This window comes from Oncorhynchus kisutch, linkage group LG19 (assembly GCF_002021735.2).
Source record: "Oncorhynchus kisutch isolate 150728-3 linkage group LG19, Okis_V2, whole genome shotgun sequence".
In the NCBI taxonomy this organism is placed as follows: Eukaryota; Metazoa; Chordata; class Actinopteri; order Salmoniformes; family Salmonidae; genus Oncorhynchus; species Oncorhynchus kisutch.
The window spans coordinates 21,916,572-21,941,275 of NC_034192.2; the positions used below are offsets into that span (position 1 = coordinate 21,916,572).

The following is a 24,704-nucleotide window of genomic DNA, read 5'->3' on the forward strand; positions in this document are numbered from 1 at the left end:
CTCAGAACCTCACCGGCATGAGCATGGGGCAGTCATCGGCTCGACACAGCTTGGTAACGCAGTGCAGGAAGACGGTAGACATTTTCTGGTTCTTGTGCTTGACAAAGCGAAACACTTCAAAGGCAAAACGGCCCATTTGACTCTTCCCATTCTCAAACACAGTTGTCTGTGGGTCTTTGTCACAGCTGGTTCAGAAACAAAGACAAAACAACAAAACAGATCGGAAAAATCACACTACCGCACTGTTCAAGGAAATTGCTTCAGAGTAACATGCACAAGAATTACCTAAAGAAGAGGTCATAGCGAAGTTCATCATTTGGATTCCCAGAGGCAGTGGTGTAACAGTAGTCCATCAGAACATTCCATCTATTTTAGCAGGGAGAAGGAAAAATATGGTAAGTGGTAATTCAAATAGGAATGATTGCGCTAGGATCAAACAATCTGAAAGAGGGGTCTGGTCTTATCACCTCAGGACAAGGGCCTCCCTTTCTCCAGCAAGGTTAGCATTGAGTCACTGAGGATTAGGCTGCATCCCTTTCAGTCATGGCGTCTGTCCTACCATGTGTTATCGGCTGAGATAGTAGGTCAGTGACAGAGGGGCCCCAGCAAACAAGTCCCCATTGGCACGATGTGGGGTAAAATATTGTCCCCATGTAGGCTGCCAACATTTGGGCCAATGAGCCTTGGCTCATTGGCTCTACATTTGCCACCAAGGCATTTGCCCAGTGTTTCCCAGTGTGGGCAGCCCATATGTAAAGGCAGCCCTCACTTTGCCTGAAATAAGGCCATATTTTCCTAGCAACATGCCCACATTGGCACAATGGCCCGTGTTGGGCTGGGGTGGGCTTGTTGTGGTCTGGCCCATGTTAGGCTGTTGTGGAATAGCCCATGCCAACCGTATCCACCGAATACCCACATGGGGCCAATGGGGTGATGTTTGTGGGGCGTTTCTTAATTGACACAGTAGTGACACAGTTAATAGCATTATGGGCCACTACTCTTGCATTTCCCTTTGATTTTTGTTTTAGTTCAACACTCTATTTGGTCAAGAAAGTATAAAAATGTAATGAGCCTGTATAATTATCCCATGGTCCTATGTATTTCAGTTGGTGGGCCTGCACCACGAGGGGGCTAAAGATTCAAACTTTAGCCCCCTCAGTTTTGGTTTTATGTTCCTATTTAAAAATAGCTAAGAATTTTAACATGATTGAGTGACAGGTTGGCTCCCCAAAAAAATCTGTGTCTCCGGAGCACTGTGTCAGCATTATGGACAGGGTGCTCTGCGGTGTGTGTAGGCAGCCTAGTTTCATAGACTAGACATAGTAAACGTAGTAAATGTAAATCCGGGACACTTACATTTGTATGATATGTTACGTTTGGTATCGTTACATAAAGCAGAAGGTTACATAAAGGTGCAATATGCAGAAATCCCACCGCCATTTCCTGATTGCTAAAATGGAATAGTTTGACTAATTTCAGTTTGTGACAAAAAAAACTGTAATTCTGTAGAGAATCATTGTACCATCTAAACCGCTGACCAAAAATATTGTATTTTCAAAACAAAACTTAATGGGGAGCATAGAAGAGTGCACATAGAACAGATCTATTACTTCTTAGACTTGCTTTCAATGAGAATGATAGATCTCTAACTGAACATATATATGAATTTGGTCGGATCGCCCAAAAAGTTACATTTTGTAAGTTTTGAAAATTCATAGCATATTGTACTTTTACCAAATTCGCAACATATACAAAAATGGATGGACATTCTAAAATAATACAGACCATACAAAACGTAACATATCATACTAAATGCAGTGTCTCGGATTTATGTACAGAATAATACAAAATGCTGAGACCAGATTTCAAAAGCTTCATGTTTATTGTTGTATAGTATGATTATTAGCGGAATTCAATATAATTTCAATGCAAGAACCCCCCCAAAATGTAGCCCCCTCAGTGAATTAAAACTGCCCCTTAGTCACTTTATCCTGACGCCAGGTCTGTCAGTTGGTTGAGCATGGCGGTTGCAGCAGGGGTGCTATAGAAAGCCACTGGGCGGTTAGGTATGACTCCTTTGAGTTTCCGTAAAAAAATATTGCATGCTACAATACAAGGAGGAAATTCTAGCCCTAAAAATGCTTTCCAGTTTCAATGGCTCACCCAATGATGCGCAGCTCACTCTCTGGTGTTGGCATGGCCGATGCGCTCGTGCCAAAAGAGAGTCTCTCTAAACAATATTTGAAAGTTTATCAAATATTTTGGTAGCCTACAGCATAGTCTTCTCTTTTCAGCAGGAGCCATTTGCTTTCCAACCTGTATTTTCCCTCGATTGTATTTGAAATATTGTGAAAGGCCTGTTTTGTCTGCATGCTGTTTTTTCACTGCCAGATTTACTGCACATTCCTGACTGTAGACTAGTCCATGTTATTAGGCTACAATCCACAGCTATTGAACCACTGTCGCTAAATTATAGGCCTTCTCATTGTGTAATAGGCTATTCTGAATTATAATTAATTTCTGAACAGACAGTAGTAATTCTATAACTTTTGTAAATGTATTTCAATTGATCAGGGGAGCTGCAGTTCATTCAGAACCCTTCATGTGTCTATGATTCTATAAGGAAATAAATTATGTGGTGCAACGCTTGAGAGATCCAGGCTCATGTCTATCAGAGTAGAGAGAGAGAGAACAATATCATAGAAAGTTAAGTTAGAAAGCATAAACCCGGGTCTACCCAAATCAACTCTTAGAATGTTAGGCCCAGGCTGAAATTCTATTTTTTAACAGTACGCCGTTTTGTGGGGGCAGGATAATTAAATAATAGACAACTCGAATGAACTTCGATCGCCTTTATTAGAATTTTTTCATTTAAAATAATTTCTCATGCCAGGAGAGGTACAGGATCCGGCCAAATAGGTTCCGGAACAAAACAGTCCAAAATGGAGAGGTGCCGGATCCTGTACCAGCAGGATCCAGCTCAAATTAAACTCTATGGGACGGTTGAGCTAACTAGGCTAATGTGATTAGCATAAGGTTGTAAGTAACAAAAAAAATCCCAGGACATAGACCTATCTGATATGGGCAGAAAGCTTAAATTCTGGTTTATCTAACTGCACTGTCCAATTTACAGTAGCTATTACAGTGAAATAATACCTTGCTATTGTTTGAGGAGAGTGCACAATTATGAACTTGAAAATGTAATAATAAACAAAGTAGGCACATTTGGGCAGTCTTGATACAACATTTTGAACAGACATGCAATGGCTCATTGGATCGTCGCTGGACCAGACAGGACTGGCAAAAAGTGCTCTTCACTGATGCGTCGCGGTTTTGTTTCACAAGGGGTGATGGTCAGATTTGCTTTTATCGTCGAAGGAATGAGCATTACATGCCCGCGGCCTGTACTCTGGAGCCGGATCAATTTGAAGGTGGAGGGTCTGTCATGGTCTGGGGCGGTGTGTCACAGCATCATCGGACTGAGCTTGTTGTTTTTTGCGTTACAGGGAAGACATCCTCCTCCGTCATGTGGTACCCTTCCTGCAGGCTAATCCTGACATGACCCTTCAGCATGACAATGCCACCAGCCATACGGCTCATTCTGTGCATGATTTCCTGCAAGACAGGAATGGCAGTGTTCTGAAATGGCCAGTGAAGAGCCCGGATCACAATCCCATTGAGCACGTCTGGGACCTGTTGGACCAGAGGGTGAGGGCTAGGACCATTCCCCCCAGAAATGTCCGGAAACATGCAGGTGCCTTGGTGGAAGAGTGGGGTAACATCTCACAGCAAGAACTGGCAAATCTGGTGCAGTCCATGAGGAGGAGATACACTGCAGTACTTAACCCCCCCTTTGTTCAGGGACACATTATTCAATTTCTGTTAGTCACATGTCTGTGGAACTTGTTCAGTTTATGGTCTCAGTTGTTGAATCTTGTTATGTTCATACAAATATTTACAAACCTCTCTGAACTACCGATACCGGATCCGGGAGCGTGACTACACCCTCAGGCTCATTACCATAACGCAACGTTAACGATTTCTAAAAATCGCAAATGAAATGAAATAAATATGCCTGCTCTCAAGCTTAGCCTTTTCTTAACAACACTGTCATCTCAGATTTTCAAAATATGCTTTTGAACCATAGAAAATCAATCATTTGTGTAAGAGTGTTGATGGCTAGCTTAGCATTTAGCGTAGCATTTAGCACATAACATTTTCACAAAAACCAGCAAAGGAATCAAATAAAATAATTGACCTTTGAAGAACTTCAGATGTTTCAATGAGGAGACTCTCAGTTACATAGCAGATGTCCAGTTTTTCCTGAAAGATTCTTTGTGTAGGACAAATCGCTCCGTTTTGTTACTACACATTTGGCTACCGAAACGAACCGAAAATTCAGTCACCAAAACGTCGAACTTTTTTCCGAATTAACTCCATAATATCGACCGAAACATGGCAAACGTTGTTTGAATCAATCCTAAAGGTGTTTTTTCACATATCTCTTCATTGATATGCCGTTCATGGAAGCATGGTTTTTCTCAGAATCCCATGGAAAAATACCAGCAGCTGAGTTTTGCGCAACAATTTCCACGCAGGACACCGTGCGGACACTTGGAAAATGTAGTCTCTTATGGTCAATCTTCCAATGATATGCCTGCAAATACGTCACAATGCTCCAGACCCCTTGGGGAAACGATAGAAAGGGTAGGCTCATTCCTGTCGCATTCACAGCCATATAAGGAGATGATGCAAATCGGAGCCTCAGAAATCCTGTTCATTTCCTGGTTGCAGAAACATCTTGGTTTCGCCTGTAGCATGAGTTCTGGGGCACTCACAGTGAAAATCTTTGCAGTTCTGCAAACGTCAGAGTGTCTTCTTTCCAAAACTATCAATTCCATGCATAGTCGAGCATCTTTTTGTGACAAAATATTGCGCTTAAAACGGGAACGTCTTTATATCCAAAAATGAAATAGCGCCCCCCTAAGCGTAAGAGGGTTAGGATTAGAAAATAAACAGTTGACAGTGAGGACATTTACATTATGGCCTTTATCTTGCATTTCAAAAATGATGGTACAAAAAAAAATATTTTACCAGATCTGTGTTATACAGTGGGGCAAAAAAGTATTTAGTCAGCCACCCATTGTGCGAGTTCTCCCACTTAAAAAGACGAGAGAGGCCTGTAATTTTCATCATAGGTACACCATGACAGAAAAATGAGAGAAAAAAAAATCCAGAAAATCACATTGTAGGATTTTCAATGAATTTATTTGCAAATTATGGTGGAAAATAAGTATTTGGTCAATAACAAAAGTTTATCTCAATACTTTGTTATATGTACCTATGATGAAAATTACAGGCCTCTCTCATCTTTTTAAGTGGGAGAACTTGCACAATTGGTGGCTGACTAAATACTTTTTTTGCCCCAGCGTATATAATATGTTATATTCTCCTACATTAATTTCACATTTCCACAAACTTCAAAGTGTTCCCTTTAAGAATAAGGATAAGATGCGCCTGAGAAGAAGGCTGACATTTTACGTGTTCCTATCCAATTGTGTTTTTTTGTTCATTTCCTTGCGTTGTTTTTAACTACAACTTACTTTGTACATAATGTTGCTGCTACCGTCTCTAATGTCGGAAAATTTCCAGACATCAGAACTGCGATTACTCACCATGGAGTCATGGCTGTATGACGACATTATCAACATACTGGCTGGCTGGTTATACACTGTATCGGCAGGATAGAACAGCCTCGTCTGATAAGATGAGGGGCGGCGGACTTAGTTTTTTTGTAAACAACAGCTGGTGCAAGATATCTAAGGAAGTCTCAAGGTTTTGCTTGCCTGAAGTAGAGTATCTAATGATAAGCTGTAGACCACACAATCTACCTAGAGAGTGCTCATCTGTATTTTTTGTAGCTGCCTACATACCACCACAGACTGAGGCTGGCACTAAGACCGCACTAAATTAGCCCCATTCCACCATAAGTAAACAGGAAAATGGTCACCCAGAGGCAGCTCTCCTAGTGGCCGGGGACTTTAATGCAGGAAATCTTAAAATCGGTTTTACCAAATTTCTATCAGCATTTAAGTGTGCAACCAGAGGAGGAAAAAAAAATACAGAAATAAAACTCTGCTCCACCTTTAGTCCACACACAGAGATGCATACAAAGCTCTCCCTCACCCTCCATTTGGTAAATCTGACCTTAATTCTATCCTCCTGATTCCTGCTTACAAGCAAAAATTTAAGCAGGAAGTACCAGTGACTCGATCAATAAAAAAGTCAGATGAAGCAGATGCTAAGCTACAGGACTGTTATGCTAGCACAGACTGTAATATGTTCCTGGATTCCTCCGATGGCATTGAGGAGTACACCAAAACAGTTATTGGCTTCATCAATAAGTGCATCGATGACGTCAACCCCATAGTGACCACACGTACATACCCCAACCAGAAGCCATGGATTACAAGCAACAGTCACACTGAGCTAAAGGCTAGAGCTGCCGCTTTCAAGGAGCTGGACTCGGAAGCATATAAGAAATCCCGCTATGCCTTCTGACGAACAATCAAACAGGCAAAGCATCAATACAGGACTAAGATCGAATTGTACTCCACCACCTCTGACGCTTGTCAGATGTGCCAGGACTTGCACAGCTGAGAGCTGCCCAGTGACAAGCCTACCAGGTGAGCTAAACTACTTCTATGCTCGCTTCGAGGCAAAAACACTGAAACATGCATGAGATCACCAGCTGTTCCGGACGTCTGTGTGGTCATGCTGTCCGCAGCCTATGTGAGAAAGACCTTTAAACAGGACAACATTCACAAGGCAGCAGGGCCAGAAGGATTACCAGGACGTGTACTGCGAGCATGCACTGACCAACTGGCAAGTGTCTTCACTGATATTTTCAACCTGTCAAACTGAGTCTGTAATATCAACATGTTTCAAGCAGACCACCATAGTCCCTGCGCCCAATAACACTAAAGGTAACCTCCCTAAATGACTACCGACCCATAGCACTCACATCTGCAGCCATTAAGTGCTTTGAAAGGCTGGTCATGGCTCACAACACCATTATCCCAGAAACCCTAGACCCACTCAAATTTGCATACCCCCCTAACAGTTCCACAGATGATGCAATCTCTATTGCACTCCACACTGCCCTTTCCCACCTGGACAAAATGAACACCTATGTGAGAATGCTATTAATTGACTACAGCTCAGTCTTCAACACCATAGTGCCCTCAAAGCTCATCACTAAGCTAAGGATCCAGGGACTAAACACCTCCATCTGCAACTGGAGCCTGGACTTCCTGATGGGCTGCCCCCCAGGTGGTAAGGGTAGGTAACAACATCTGCCATGCTGATCCTCACCACAGGGGCCCCTCAGGGGTGCGTGCTCAGTCGCCTCCTTTTCACTCATGACTGCATGGCTAGGCACGACTCCAACACCATCATTAATTTTGCAGATGACAACAGTGGTAGGCTTGATCACCGACAACGGCGAGACAGCCTATAGGGAGGTGGTCAGAGACCTGGCCGCGTGGTGCCAGGACAACAATCTCTCCCTCAACATGATCAGACAATGGAGATGATTGTGGACTACCAGAAAAAGAGGCCCGAGCACGCCCCCATTCTCATCAACGGGGCTGTAGTGGAGCAGATTGAGAGCTTCAAGTTCCTTGGTATCCACATCACCAACAAACTATCATGGTCCATGCACACTAAGACATTTGTGAAGAGGGCACAACAAAACCTAATTTTCATCAGGAGACTGAAAAGATTTAGCATGGGTTACTGCTGCTCTTTAATTAGTTGTTACTTTTTTCTTATTCATATTTTTTTCCCTGCATTGCTGGTTAGGGGCTTGTAAGTAAGCATTTCACTATAAGGTCTACTACACCTGACTAATAACATTTATAGCATCAAGACTATGCATGTCCTTGCTTCAGGTAGTTAGATTTTTTAAGCACAGGCCATATCACAACATGTTGCAGAACTCATGAGCAGCATGGTTTTCCATGTTTCAAGCGGGCCTATATGCCTATTTATTTGGCAAAACAGCTGTGCATGGCTGCATCTCACTGTAGTAGGCTGAAGGCTGTGTTTTGGTTATTTGGATCTCAATTTGCCTTTTGTTAAGTTAACTAGCCCCAATATACTGTAGATTGTGTCATGCATTTGATTTATTTTACCCTTTTTTTTATCAGTTAAGTTTACTGAGTACACATCATTTACAGCAACCTGGGGAATAGTTACAGGGGAGAGGGGGGATGAATTATCCAATTGAAAGCTGGGGAAGATTAGGTGGCCATGATGGTGTCATGACGTTGGCCTGTGGGTAAGGTTTATGACCTCCCATAAATACCTTTCTCCCTTTCCTCTTTTGATTCTATTGAAGGACTCTTGAAAAGCCTTTGTTAAACATAGAGAGTTGGGGAACATCAAAAGGTGGGGGGAAAGGAACCATATTTCGGTAATCCAACCAGTTGAAAATGTGCGTTGGTACTTAATTTAATGAATATGATGTCAGTTCAGTTGCCATTTGAGACATTCTTATTAATGATAGGATGACAAACTGTGTCCTGGAAAGTCTACACATTATAGTTGTCAGATTCACATGGAATTGTTGTGCAATTTAATGTTTAAATATGAAACTATTTGTGAAAACATTAAATTGAATTTTAGCTTCCAAATGAGAGAATTGGGTTTTCAAAAGGGTAAAGCTCTGCTCACTCAGTGGCCCGCCCATGTGAAGAGACATTAGTTGTAAACTATGAAACATGCCCTCTCTCCTACCACTATATAAAGCCCTTGACGAAAATGTAACCTCCTGTTCAGAGGATGTGAGGACGACTGTCCCACGTTAAAATAACTAACATGCCAACTACAGCACTAAGCCTAACCTCAGCATGAGCTTTGGTTGCGAATGGTATGAACTTTGAACTCTTATTCACTACAGAAGTGATACCTCCTAGCCGTTGAGTTAGCAGCGGCCGGTGTAAACGTGGGCTAGGAAAGGACGGACGACGGATCCAGTCTAACACTCAATGACGATACTACAACGTATCCAGTTTACCACCAGAGACATTCTTCCGAGGACAGGAAGATCTCTGTTGGGCAACACTGCCTTCCATCTACAACCCACCTATTGAGGCGCAGCTCAGAGTAAATATTTATTGCATTTTCCTTTTCCAAATGGGCGGTAATTTAGAATGCACAAGATACTGTATTTACAATAGCATAGCTTCTCCCTTTGTTCCTCACTCTTCCCGCTCTTTCACTCAAACCCAACCCCCTTTCCTTTGTGTAACCAGTCGTCATGTCGGCTCCGTCCACCAGAGACGTTTTCTGTTTGACTTAATTTGCATTCTGTGTATATGTAATTCTGTGTGATTAGTTCGGTATTTAGTAAATCAATAATTGTATTGCTGATTCAACTTGTTAGCCAGGGTTCGTGAAGATATCCAAGAATTTACAACTTTCAGATGAGACTGAAATAAGGTGACGATTAATATAAAATATTGCTAGGTCTTTAAGAGTTTATTCGGAAGATAACAGCTCTATAAACATTATTTCGTGGTGCCCCGACTTTATAGTCAATTATCTACCTGATTAGATTAATCAGGTAATATTAATTACAGATAAATGATTTTTATAGAATAGCATATCATATCACTTAATCCGGCATAGCCATTGACACGACAATGGTATGAGGGCCAGATTGGGAATTTAGCCAGGACACCATGTTTAACACCTCTACTCTTATGATAAGTGCCATGGGATCTTTAGTGACCACAGAGAGTGAGGACACCCATTTGACGTCCCGTCCGAAAGACAGCACTCAGAGAGCAATGTCCCCAGTCACTGCCCTGGGGCATTATGATATTTTTTTCTAGACCAGCGGAAAGAGTTCCTCCTACTGGCCCTACAAAACCATTTCCAGCAGCATCTGGTCTCCCATCCAGGGACTGACCAGGACCAAGCCTCCGATAGGCTACGGTACAGGCAGGGAATAGGCACCGTTAGTGAGGCAGGCAAAATTAATTAAATTACAGGAAAACACAGCACTCCGACTAGAAGTGTGTCACAAAACAAACAATACCTCACAATGATGGGGTGCAAAGAACTGAACTAAATAGTGTGTGATAATGACATAGAGGTGTGTGAACCGGTGATTAGAATTCAGGTGATTGGGATCTGGAGAGTGAGCTGCGTTCAGGGGATCTACGTGTTTGAGAGTGTGAGTTGGAAGCAGATGTTACAAGGGGTAAGCGTGTTTTTTTCATTGTGGACAAACTCTTAATAGATGGACAGTTCTTCCGAGACAGCTCCATAACACCATGGCTGTACTAAATTCTACAGGGACGTCAGGTTAGGTAGAAAAAAGTATGGGAACTGTAAAAATATCTGAACACCATGAAGTTGATATGAACACACGCACTCGCTTAAACATACTGTACGTACTTATAAATACACACACTTGATCTCTCTTTTCTCTCGCTCTCTCTTTCTCTCTCCATTGTCAAGAACTTTCTATATGAATATGTGTTTGTTTGTCTATCTTTTCTATGTCTTTGTCTACATGTTTATCTATGTTTACAACAAGCAAGGGGAAGAAATCAGAACAGGGACATTGGGAAATGATAACATATTGTACGGGATACATTTGTACTGTAGTGAAGCTGTCTATAGTAGAGGTCGACCGATTATGATTTTTCAATGCCAATACCGATTATTGGAGGACCAAAAAAGCCGATGCCGATTAATCGGCCGATTTTAATATTTATATATATTTGTAATAATGACAATTATAACAATTATTATAAATTATAAAATCTATTTAGTCTCATATAAATAATGTTTAAGTTCCTTGCTCAGAACATAAGAAAGCTGGTGGTTCCTTTTAACATTAGTCTTCAATATTCTGAGGTAAAGAAGTTTTCGGTTGTAGGACCATTTCTCTCTATTTCTCTCTATATTTCATATACCTTTGACTATTGGATGTTCTAATAGGTACTTTAGCATTGCCAGCCTAATCTGATAGGCTTGAAGTCATAAACAGCGCAATGCTTGAAGCACAGCGAAGAGCTGCTGGCAAATGCAGGAAAGGGCTGTTTGAATGTATGCTTACGAGCCTGCTGCTGCCTACCACCGCTCAGTCAGACTGCTCTCTCAAATCATAGACTTAATTAGAATTAAATAACACAACACACAGAAATATGAGTCTTAGGTCATTAATATGGTAAAATCCGGAAACTATCATTTCGAAAACAGAACGTTTATTCTTTCAGTGAAATATGGAACTGTTCCGTATTTTATCAAACGGGTGGCATCCATAAGTGTAAGCATTGAAGTTACTATGCACAACTTTCAATGTTGTGTCATAATTATGTACAATTACGGCAAATTAATTATGGTCTTTGTTAGGAAGAAGTGGTCTTCACACAGTTCGCAACGAGCCAGGCGGCCCAACTGCTGCATATACCATGACTCTGCTTGCACAGAACGCAGGAGAAGTGACACAATTTCCCTAGTTAAAATAAATTCATGTTTGCAGGCAATATTAACTAAATATGCAGTTTTAAAAATATATACTTGTGTATTGATTTTAAGCAAGGCATTGATGTTTATGGTTAGGTACACATTGGTGCAAAGACAGTGCTTATTTCAAGAATGCGCTTGTTATATCACCCATTTGGGTAGGCTGTGATACAATGATAAATTAACAGGCACTGCATCGATTATATGCAACGCAGAACAAGCTAGATAAACTAGTAATATCATCAACCATGTATAGTTAACTAGTGATTATGTTCAGATTGATTGATTGTTTTTTATAAGAGAAGTTTAATACTAGCTAGCACCTTACCTTGGCTCCTTGCTGCACTCGCATAACAGGTAATCAGCCTGCCACGCAGTCTCCTCGTGGAGTGCAATGTAATCGGCCATATTTGGTGTCCAAAAATGCAGATTACCGATTGTTATGAAAACTTGAAATCGGCCCTAATTAATCGGCCGAACTCTAGTCTATAGTAATGCAAGGTCTCTTTCATGATCATGTGAAACATTAATTGCTATGGTAATGCTGGGATTTGATTTTCTATGAAAATTATGTTAAAATGTTATGATGCAACTATGATGGTGATACGATATGGATGACATTTATCATCCTGAATATTAAGGCTATACTCACTTCCTGTTACACACATAGACACTCAACCATGCATATTGGCTGGGTTATTATTTATTTGGACATCACACATTATAGTCTTACTCTTATACAGACATCGTCCACACTCACTATATCACATCCAATATCATACACATCAACCTACTCAGATTTACTACACACATAATAGCTTGACTACATTTTCTAACATCTGTGGCATTGGCTCACAGGCAAACAGGCAAGGGAATAAAACAAATATAGCTAGAACCTCAATTCAATATATCAGACATTTGAAATCTCTCATTTTGACCGTCATAATACCTCTTATGGCAGTAACTTTACAAGCATTAATTATGGTTAATTTAGACTGAGAATAGTATCTAGTTATGATAAGGGGTGAAATAAGTATAGCCAGTTATAATTGTAATGGTTTAGCAGATTATAAAAAAAAGATGATCAGTCTTTACGTGGCTAAAAGAAAAGGAATATAACATATACTGTTTACAGGAAACTTACTCTACATCCTTAGATTAAGTTGCATGGAAAAAGGAATGGGGTGGTGAAATAATTTTCTGTCATGGACAAAGGAACTCAAAAGGCGTGATGATACTAATTAACAAAAATTTCGATCTGAATATGTATATAGTTAAGAATGATTTGCAAGGAAAGTGGATCTTTCTGAATATGAAAGTGGATGAAAAAGAGATTTGGCTCATTAATCTATATTGTCCAAATCAGGATGATCCATACTTAATTGAAAATATTTATACCAATTTATTGAACTTACAGGCAACAAGTACCTCAATGGACCGTAAAGGAAATCACTCTACAAACTATCACCATGCCCTTAAGGAAATCACAAATATTATGGACACATTAGAAATAGTTGATATTTATAGACTGAAAAACCCTGACCTAGTGAGATATACACGGAGGAGACTTAATCAAGCTAGTCGTCTTGCCTACTTTCTTGTCTCTTTCTCTCTTTCATCAAAGGTAAAAAAAAGTTTTAATAGGAGACAGAATGTGATTGGATCATCATCATCTAATTGGCCTTCACATAACTCTTATTGAATTTCAGTATGGACGGGGATATTGGAAATTGAATCAAAGTTTACTGGAGGACAAATTATTTTTAACTAAGACAAAATAATTTATAACTGAATTTTTCCAGTACAATATAGGTTCAGCAAATCCTTCATGTTTGGGATACCTTTAAATGTACCTTCAGAGGTCATTCAATTCAATATTCATCAATAATAAAAAAAGCAGTTTCTGGCTAAAGAGACAAAACTAACAAGGGAAATATATGAACTAATAGTATAGGTAGATAGCAATAAAAACGATACTACAGAGATACAAAATAAGTTAGAGGAAAAACAAAAAGAATTGGAGGAACCTATTCAAAAACAATCTAATGTAATCTATTACAAAAATAAAGCAAACTGGATGGAATATGGAGAAAAATGCATCAAGTTCTTCCTGAAATGCCAAAACAGGAACTAATCATTTGCAGAAACTCACTAAATATTTTGAGCAGATGTCTCATCCTCACCCACTGAATGACAATTACTGTGAGGAAAATTTTTATTGTTGTGTATTGTTCCATGGACAATATGGACACGATATGAACTGATATGCCATATATATATTTATATTAAAGCAAACAATTTTAAAAGAGAATAGTGTTTAATAAGATTTTTTTGTGTGACTACCACATCGCTATACCCCACATCGCTATACCCCACACATACAGATAATTGTAAGGTCCCTCAGTTGAGCTGTCACACCCTGATCTGTTTCACCTGTCTTGTGCTTGTCTCCACCCCCACACCAGGTGTCTCCCATTTTCCCCCATTATCACCTGTTTATTTATACCTGCATTTTCTGTTTGTCTGTTGCCAGTTCGTCTTTTCAGGTTGTACCAGCGTGTTTTTCCGTTTTTTCTTTGCCTGCCCCCTGTGTCAAAATAAATATCTGCATTTCGAACTATCCACCTCCTGGGTCTCACCCTGAGTTGTGATACGAGCAGTACATTTCAAAAACATATTCAACCACAAAAACCATGGAATTTTTTTAAATGCCTCACGAAGAAGGGCACCTGTTGGTAGGTAAACAAAATAAAAGCAGACATTGAATATCCCTTTGAGCATGGTGAAATTATTAATGACACTTTGGATGGTGTATCAATACACCCAGCCACTACAAAGATATGAAAGAAACCGCTAAGGGATTTCACCATGAGGCCAATGGTGACTCTAAAACAGAGTTTAATGGCTGTGAAAGGAGACAACTGAGGATGGATCAACAACATTGTACTTACTCCACAATACTAAGGGGAAAGTCTGTACATAATGGAATTATTTCCATACATGCATCCTGTTTGCAACAAGGCACTAAAGTAATACCGCAAAACATTTGGCAAAGCAATTCCCTTTTTGTCCTGAATACAAAGTGTTGTGTTTTTATTTGATTTGCCTTAAACATATTACTGAGTACCGCTCTCCATATTTTCAAGAATAGTGGTGGCTGCATCATGTTATGTATTTGCTAGTAATCATTAATGACTGGGGACCTTTTAAGGATAATAAAGAAACGGAATGGAGCTAAGCACAGGCAAAATCTTAGAGGAAAACCAAACACTGGGAGATTAATTCACCTTTCAGCAGGACAATAACCTAAAACACAAGGCCAAATCTACACTGGAGTTGCCTACCGAGTTAAATCTTTGACTTAAATATACCTTAATCTATGGCAAGACCTGAAAATGGTTGTCTAGCAATGATCAACAACCAATTTTACAGAGCTTGAAGAATTTTGAAACAATAATGGACAAATGTTGCACAATTAAGTGTGGAACGCTCTTAGAGACTTCCCAGAAAGATCACAGCTATAATCGCTGCTAAAGGTGCTTCGACAAAGTATTGACCCAGGGGTGTGAATACTTATGTAAATGATAGATTTCTGTATTGTTTTCACTTTGTCATTATGGGGTATTGTGTGTAGATGGGTGATATATATTTAATATATCTAATACATTTTAAATTCTGGCTGTAACACAACAAAATGTGGAATAAGTCAAGGGGTACTTTCTGAAGGCACTTCAATGTGTCCACATTTGAAGTTGACAAAATGCTGGCCTGATAACTTGGGATGACATTTGGAGACCCAAGTTATAGGCATCAGTAGCCATAACAGTATACTGATAAACCTACAGAGTTGATTTATGGAATATATTAATTATACTCGTCAAAAATATGAACGTAACATGCAGTTATTTTACGGAGTTACAGTTCATAAGGAATTCAGTCAAATTAAATAAATAAATTAGGCCAAAATCTATGGATTTCATATGACTGGGCAAGGGTGCAGCCATAGTTTGGCCTTGGAGGGCGAAGGCCCACCCACTGGGGAGCCAGGCTCGGCCAATCTGAATTTGTTTTTCCCCACCAAAGGGCTTTAATACAGACAGAAATACGCCTCAGCACCCAACCCCATGATCCATCAGGTGAAGAAGCCGGATGTGGAAGTCCTGTGGGTGTGAGGCCGGTTGGATGTACTGCCAAATTCTCTAAAACGACGTTGGAGGCAGCTTATGGTAGTGGAATGAACATTAAATTCTCTGACAACAGCTCTGGTGGACATTCCTGCAGTCAGCATGCCAATTGCATGCTCCCTCAAAACTTGACACATCTGTGGCATTGTGTTGTGTGACAAAACTGAACATTTTACAGTGGCCTTTTATTGTCCCGAGCACAAGATGCACCTGTGTAATGATCATGCTGTTTAATCAGCTTCTTGATATGCCACACCTGTCAGGTGGATGGATTATCTTGGCAAAAGAGAAATTCTCAAACAGGGATGTAAACACATTTGTGCACAAAATCTGAGAGAAATAAGATTTTTGTGCTGATGAACCATTTCTGGAGAAAAAAAAATCTGCCTATGAAACATGGGACCAACACTTTAGATGTTGCGTTTATATTTTTGTTCAGTGTGTTTGCCCAGCTTTTGCACTATATTTAAAAAAATGTGTAATGTGTTACATTTTAGCCACTATCGGTAGCCACAGTCAGATATACCCACATATATTTATAACTGTCACTGACTTCAGTGTGTTTCCTTACATTTTGCATCATTTCAATACATCGTTAATTTACGCTTTTTTCCTCTGTCATGTTCGTATGGTTGTTTCTGAGGATCTCAATAGTGGATCATAGATTCTGCAATCATTTGGGACATTTCCATTTGAATCATTATGGACCATACCTATCAGTTTAAACCTGGAGCCTGGCGCACGGTTCACGGCGACTGGACTGTTATCATCACAGTTCCATGATTAGTGAGATTATTCGGCCAGATTTATAGGACTATTGTTCAACCCCTATTATACACTTTTCTCACCTTCCAATATTTTATGGATTTCATTAATTGAATATAGCAACTTTAAAGATGAATCAAACCACTGTATTTTTGATTCATCAATATACACTACATGACGAAAAGAATGTGGACACCTGCTCGTCGAACATCTCATTCCAATATCATGGGCATTAATATGGAGTTGGTCCCCCCTTTGCTGCTATAACAGCCTCCTTCTCTTCTGGGAAGGCTTTCCACTAGATGTTGGAACATTGTTGCACGGACTTCCTTCCATTCAGCCACGAGCATTAGTGAGGTCGGACACTGATGTTGGGCAATTAGGCCTGGCTTGCAGTCAGCGTTCCAGGTCATCTTAAAGGTTTTCGATGAGCTTGAGGTCAGGGCTCTGTGCAGGCCAGTCAAGTTCTTCCACACCGATCTTGACAAACCATTTCTGTATGGACCTCGCTTTGTGCATGGGTGCATTATGCTGAAACAGGAAAGGGCATTCTCCAAACTGTTTCCACATATTTGGAAGCACAGAATTGTTTAGAATGTCATTGTATACTGTAGCGTTAAGATTTCCCTTCCCTGGAAGGGATTTCCTTTTCCCTTTCCCTGGAGGAGCCTAGTCTGACCCATGAAAAACAGCCCCAGACCATTACAATTGGCACTACGCATCGGGGGAGGGAGCGTTCTCCTGGCATCCGCCAAACCCAGATTTGTCCGTCAGACGGTGAAGCATGATTCGTCATTCCAGAGAACACATTTCCACTGCGCCAGAGTCAGCAAGCTTTACCCCACTCCATCCGACACTTGTCATTGTGCATGGTGATCTTAGGGTTGTGTACGGCTGCTCTGCCATTTTTTTATACTTTTTTTTATTTTATCTTTATTTAACTAGGCAAGTCAGTTAAAAATAAGTTCTCATTTTTGGGCTAACTGCCTTGTTCAGGGGCAGAACAACAGATTTGTACCTTGTCAGCTCAGGGATTTGATCTTGCAACTTTTCAGTTACTAGTCTAACACTCTAACCACTAGGCTACGCTGCCAGCCATGGATATCTGTTTCATGAAGCTCCCGATGAAGCTCTTGTGCTGACGTTGCTTCCAGAAGCAGTCTGGAATTTGGTACTGAGTGTTGCTGCCGAGGACAGACGATTTTTACATGCTACGAGCTTCAGCACTCGGCGGTCCCGTTCTGTGAGCTTGTGGCCTACCACTTCGTGGATGAACCGTTGTTGCTCCTAGACGTTTACACTTCACAATAACATCTCTTACAGTTGACCGGGGCAGCTCTAGCAGGACAGAAAATTGACAAACTGATTTTTGAAAGGTGGCATCCTATGATGGTATCACGTTGAAAGTCACTGAGCTTTTCAGTAAGGCCATTCTACTGCCAATGTTTGTCTATGGAGATTACATGGCTGTGTGCTTGAAAGTATACACCTGTCAGCAACTGGTATTGCTGAAATAGACAAATCCACTCATTTGAAGGGCTGTCCACATACTTTTGTGTGTATATAAGTATATATACATATATAGTATTTAATGTGTAAAAGCTCTCAAACTTTATATAATTTTTAAATAAATGCTTCCCTAACTCTAAATAATATAAAAGTATTTAAAAAATCTACCAAATGGTACTGAACAGAAGACAAATATTTGTCTATTGACATGGCTTTCTTTTATTGATCTCTAATATTCGGATTGTTGTTTTTGATTAAATGTAGCCAATGTGAGTTAGATTATAAATACTTCACTTCTTTTTGCACAGATTCCACTACAGACTGCTATTTCTTGTCCCAAAATTGAGCTTAACAGAACAGCTAACATTAGCTAGCTCTACGAAGCTGCTAGCTCAGCTGCTAGCTTCTTTTGGATCATTGTCAGTTCCATGGGACAGTTGAGCTAACATATGGCTAATGCGATTAGCATGAGGTTGTAAGTAACAAGAACATTTCCCAGGACATAGGCGTATCTGATATTGGTAGAAAGATTAAATTCCTGTTAATCTAACTGCACTGTCCAATTTACAGTAGCTCTTACAGTGAAAAAATACCATGCTATTGTTTATGTGCACAATTTTGAACATGACAAGTTATTAATAAACAAATTAGCCACATTTGGGCAGTCTTCATACACAATTTTGAACAGAAATGTAATGGTTCATTTGATCAGTCTAAAACTTTGCACATACACTTCTGCCATCTAGTGGACAAAATATAAGTTGCACCTGGGCTGGAATAATAGATTATGGCCTTTCTCTTGCATTTCAAAGATGATGGTACAAAAAAATACAAAAGAACGGTTGTTTTTTCTTTGTATAACCTTTTACCAGATCTATTGTGTTATATTCTCCTATATTCCTTTCGCATTTCCACAAACTTCAAAGTGTTTCCTTTCAAATGGTACCAAGAATTTGCGTATCCTTGCTTCAGGGCCTGAACTACAGGCAATTAGATGTAATTTTAGGTGAAATTGAAAAAAAGGGGCAGATCCTTAAGAGACAAGACATCAAGCTAACAAAAATAGCTGCTTGGATTTTCCCAATTTGGAACTGCCTCTTCTCATGGAGGCCTCCCCATTCTGAGGAAGAGATGAGCGCTTCTTGTGTTACAGGACTTTACTAAGCTCTTTTCCGGGACACTGTGAACGACCGGATTTTCAAAGCAACAACTGCTTACTTGCGGAGGACCGAGCTCTCTACCTTCAGCAAGCAAATCTCGCTGTTGCACAATTTGCTGGTTAGACCACGGCCACCTACCTTCTTCTCTACACCTCAGGGTGGATGTAGTTTTGACATGGTGAGAGTATAAATGCCCTGTCACCACTAAATGGGACCTCTGGGACCTCTCACCGGGGAAGTCACCTCCGCCTGTGGAAAATGTAACAGGACTGATGCTTCCAGAGGATCAATAAGGTTTAAGTGCCTTGCTCAAGGGCACATTGGCAGATTTTTCAACAAGTCAGCTTAGGGATTTGAACCAGCAACTTTTCAATTACTGGGCCAACGCTCTTAACTGCTAGGCTACCTGCTGCCCCTAATGGAAGGCAGCGGTCAACGGTGAACGTGGCTTCTTTGACTTTGGAAAGCCCAATCTAGACATTAAACAGCTTCGCCACCCTGGCCTTAAAGGTTTCCGAGCCATCGTCCTCTACCCTGTTTCCCAGGGGGATCCTACCTCGGGTTCAGATCTTCCAAGCTCCCCCCTTATCTGGCCGTGAGGGTGTCAGACTCCGGCCTCTTTGTCAGCCACGATGGATTCTACGGCTGGCTCAGGTCTATTATCCCCACCTCCCATCGGTCCTCGAGGGGTCATAAAGACATCCTCCATTCCTGTCATTATTGAAAGAGATTGTGATCTCACATCTCAAAATAGGGCTACTTAATGTTAGATCTCTCACTTCGAAGGCAGTTATAGTCAATGAACAAATCACTTAACATAATCTTGATGTGATTGGCCAGACTGAAACATGGCTCAATCCTGATAAATGTAGGCCTCTTTTCCTGGTTACACTAGTGACCATATTATCCATGCATCCCGCAAAGATGGAGGTGTTGCTAACATTTACGATAGCAAATGTCAATTTATTAAAAAAGACGTTTTTCATCTTTTGAGCTTCTTGTCATGAAATCTATCACTTGTTATAGCTACTGTTTACAGGCATCCTGGGCCGTGTACAGCGTTCCTCAATGAGTTCCCTGAATTCCTATTTGACCTTGGTCCGTGGACCGTGGTCATGGCAGATAATATTACATTTTTTGGTGACTTTAATATTCACATGGAAAAGTCCACAGACCCACTCCAAAAGGCTTCCAACAGTCATACCCTGGACCTAGTTTTGTCCAGTGGAATAAGTATTGTGGATCTTAACATTTTTCCCTTTAATCCTGGACTATAGGACCACCATCTTATTATGTTTGCAATCACAACAAATAATCTGCTTAGACCCCAACCAAGGATCATCAAAAGCCGTGTTATAAATTCTCGGACAACCCAAAGATTCCTAGATGCCCTTCCAGAGTCCCTCCGCCTACCCAAGGACGTCAGAGTACAAAATAATTTAACCACCTAACTGAGGAACTAAGTTCCTTATACCCTAGATGCAGTCGCACCCTAAAAACAATACAAAAAAAACCCCATGAAACTAGCTCCCTGGTATATAGAAAATACCAGAGCCCTGAAGCAAGCTTCCAGAAAATTTGAACGGAAATGGCGCTCCACCAAACTGGAAGTCTTGCTTGGAAAAGCAGTACCATGCAGTATCGAAGAGCCCTCACTGCTGCTTGATCATCCTATTTTTCAAAATGTATTTTTGTCGCAAAGCTAACTAAATTGCAGCATTCCCCAAGAGAGAATGGCTTTCACTTCAGCAGTGATGAATTCATTCACTTCTTTGACGAAAAGGTCATGATCATTAGAAAGCAAATTACGGACTCGTTGAGTCTGTGAATTTCTCCAAAGCTCAGTTGTCCAGGCACTGCCAGGACCTAGGATCAATTGAGACACTCATGTTTTTTAATCCTATATCTCTTGAAACATTCATGAAAATAGTGTTGGCCTCTAAACCTTCAAGCTGCATACTGGACCCTATTCCAACAAACAATTGAAAGAGCTGCTTCCTGTGCTTTGCCCTCCTATGTTGAACATAATAAACGGTTCCCTATCCACCGGATGTGTACCAAACTTACTAAAAGTGGCAGTAATAAATCCTCTCTTGAAAAAGCCAAACCTTGGCGCAGAAAATGTAAAAAACTAATCGGCCTATATGGAATGTCCCATTCCTCTCAACATTTTTAGAAAAAGCTGTAGCGCAGCAACTCACTGCCTTCTTGAAGACAAACAATGTATACGAAATGTTTCAGTCTGGTTTGACCCCATCATAGCACTGAGACTGCACTTGTGAAGGTGGTAAATTACCTTTTAATCAATTAAATATTAGAAGGTGAGAAAAGTGTACAATAGGGGTTGAACAGTAGTCCTGAACATATACCCTAATAATCATGGAACTCTGATGACAACAGCTCAACTGTTCAGTCGCCAGGCCCAAGGTTTAAACTGCCTTTTGTGGTCTGAATTCCATAATGATTCAAGTAGGTTAAACATTCCAAATTACTGCACAACTTTGAATTTGTTAGCCTAATATGATTCATGATTCACTTGGAACAACCACAGGAACGTGACAGAGGAAAGAAAAGTAAACTAACAATGGAATGGAATGATGGAAAATGTAAGGTAACTAACACTGAAGTGACAGAAATAAATACATGCTGGTATAACTAACGTTGTCTACCGATAGTGGACAATATTTAACACAATACAAATGGTAAAGAAATACAGTGAAAAGTTGGGCCAAAATACAGCGTATCTGTAAATACACCTCCACCACACCTTCATTTCTTTGATCTCCACCCCAGACAAATAGCAGGTGAGTAGCATGCTATTCTCATGCTTAAGTTCAAGGTCAGAATACTTGCAGAGAGAAAAGTGTATTAAAACTGAATTATGCTCCATTTTCACACTTTGAACTTTTGGTTGGAATTCCTTCCATCTGAGGAAGTGTAAATTTAAAACTCATAAGCTAGATTGCTAAATATAATAATATTGAGTTGCAACCCTTTTATCCCTCAGAACACCTTCCTTCCTGAACGGTATGACGTCTGCGTGGTCCCATGGTGTTTATACTTGCGTACTATTGTTTGTACAGATGAACGTGGTACCTTCAAGTATTTGGAAATTGCTCCCAAGAATGAACCAGACTTGTGGAGGTCTTTTTTTTCTGAGGTCTTGGCTGATTTCTTTTGATTTTCCCATGTCAAGCAAAGAGGCACTGAGTTCGAAGGTAGGCCTTAAAATACATCCACAAGTACACCTCCAATTGATTCAAATTATGTCAATTTGCCTATCAGAAGCTTCTAAAGCCATGACATCATTTTCTGGAATTTTCCAAGCTGTTTAAAAGCACAGTCAATTTAGTGTATGTAAACTTCTGGCCCACTGGAATTGTGATACAGTGAATTATAAGTTAAATAATCTGTCTGTAAACAGTTGTTGGAAAAATGACTTGTCATGCACAAAGTAGATGTCCTAACCGACTTGTCAAAACTATAGTTTGTTATCAAGAAATTTGTGGAGTGGTTGAAAAACGAGTTTTAATGACTCCAACCTAAATGTATGTAAACTTCCGACTTTAACTGTATATACTTAAAAAAATGTAAAATCTGGAAAAGAGTAGGAGAGCCATACACTCTAGGAGCTCAGATGCAATAATTTTATAAACAACATTTTGACAGCCAAGCTGTTTTCATTTCGACAGCCCAGCTGTCTTCATCAGGGTATTATGAAGACAGCTTGGCTGTCTAAATGCTGGTTATTTAATTATTGCATCTGAGCTCCTAGAGTGTGAGGATCTCCTTTTCTTTTTCAAGTGTTCAAATAAAATAAAATGTTATTAGTCACATGTGCCGAATACAACAGGTATTCACCTTACAGTGAAATGCTTACTTACAGGCTCTAACCAACAATGCAGTTTAAAAGAAAAATATGGATAAGAATAAGAGATTAAATCAGCAAGTAATTAAAGAGCAGCAATAAAATAACAATAGCGAGACTATATACAGGGGGGTACCGATACAGAGTCAATGTGCGGGGGCACCGGTTAGTTGAGGTAGTATGTAAGCCTTCTACTCTGCTAGCTACTGTAGCACCACGCCTAAAGAGGTGTGAATTTCTTTCGCATTCACAGCAAATCTGATCTACTGCAGAGCTGTATGTAGGGCAGTGGGATAATGATTCCCATTGTGTGTAGTGAAAATATGTATTTTTACGTTCCTGCTAATTAATATTATAGTATTGTTTAACTCCAAAAGTGAAATAAATGGTACACTCACTAAGGTGGAACATACAGTTCAGGGACAGTATTCATAAAGCATCTCAGAGTCAGAATGCTGATCTAAGAACCATTTGAAAACATACGATTGCACTGCGATAACATTTTTGCAGCTGCCGTGGTTGTCACTTTCCCACCAATCAAATGTTAAAGTCCCTAATGTACATTCCACAATTGCCCGAAATTCAAGAAGGGCCTGCAGACGTGTTATATGGCTCTTGGAAGTTCTTGATTAAATTAAATGATTGGTTACCTTCTGTCCAAGTTGGTAGCTTTGACTGCTGCAAACACACGTGTCTTCAGTGTGAGGCCCGCCATAGGAATTGACAGCTGCTGAACGTATGACGAGTCCTTTACAGAGACAAACACACAAAGAAATCAACAAGTCACAATTGTTTTAATCCCTCATATTAACATTTAGATGAGGACAGGATTCATGAATTGCACTGGATTTGTAATCTGAGTTCGAAAAAATACCCTTTTTTTCATTATTATTATTCATTTTAGCAATACATTTTGGGTAAATTGGCACAAACCAATTTACTGGAATAAAAAATAGTTCTGTATGCACAGTTTTTTTTTACCTGTAAATGTATAATAGCTACACTACCCCTGTATTTCCTATCCACTGTCAAATTCCCAGTCATGAAAACTACTCAATACTTCCTTTCAGAAGGATATTAAATGAATGTAGTGTCTTTATGGTTAATATATATTTCTGGTACATTGTTTACGATGGACTTTTATTTGACCATTTTGCTCTACAGTGCCTACAGAATGTATTCACACCCGTTGACTTTTTCCGCATTTTGTTGTGTTACAGCCTGAATTTGATTAAATTGAGATTGTTTGTTACTGGCCTACACACCATACCCTATAATGTCAAAGTGGAATTATGTTTATCGTGTTTTATTAAATAAATTAATACAAAATGAAAAGCTGAATTATCTTGAGTCAATAAATATTCAACCCCTTTGTTATGGCAAGCCTAAATAAGTTCAGGACCAAATATTTGCTTAACAAGTCACATAATAACATGCATGGACTCACTGTGTGCAATAATAGCGTTTAACATGATTTTCATCATGACTACTTAATCTCTGTACCCTACGCATACAATTATCTGTAAGGTCGAGCAGTGAATTTCAAACACAAATTCAACCACAAAGACCAGGGAGGTTTTCCAATGCCTCGCAAAGAAGGGCACCTATTAGTAGATGGGTATAAATAAAAAAGCAGACATTGGATATCCCTTTGAGGATGGTGAAGTAATTAAT

General features: G+C 40.0%; 1 protein-coding gene across 1 annotated transcript in view; it reads right to left on the bottom strand.

The window, feature by feature from the left end:
* Positions 1-24,704, bottom strand: part of LOC109910252 (zona pellucida-like domain-containing protein 1) — a 48,658-nt gene that overhangs the window by 20,330 nt on the left and 3,624 nt on the right. Inside the window, exons 5-7 of the mRNA XM_020509384.2 lie at positions 23,681-23,778; positions 286-366; positions 14-185 (exon numbers count right to left, since the gene is read on the bottom strand). Of these exons, the coding sequence (XP_020364973.1) occupies positions 14-185; positions 286-366; positions 23,681-23,778 (351 nt within the window). The remainder of the gene's footprint in view (positions 1-13; positions 186-285; positions 367-23,680; positions 23,779-24,704) is intronic.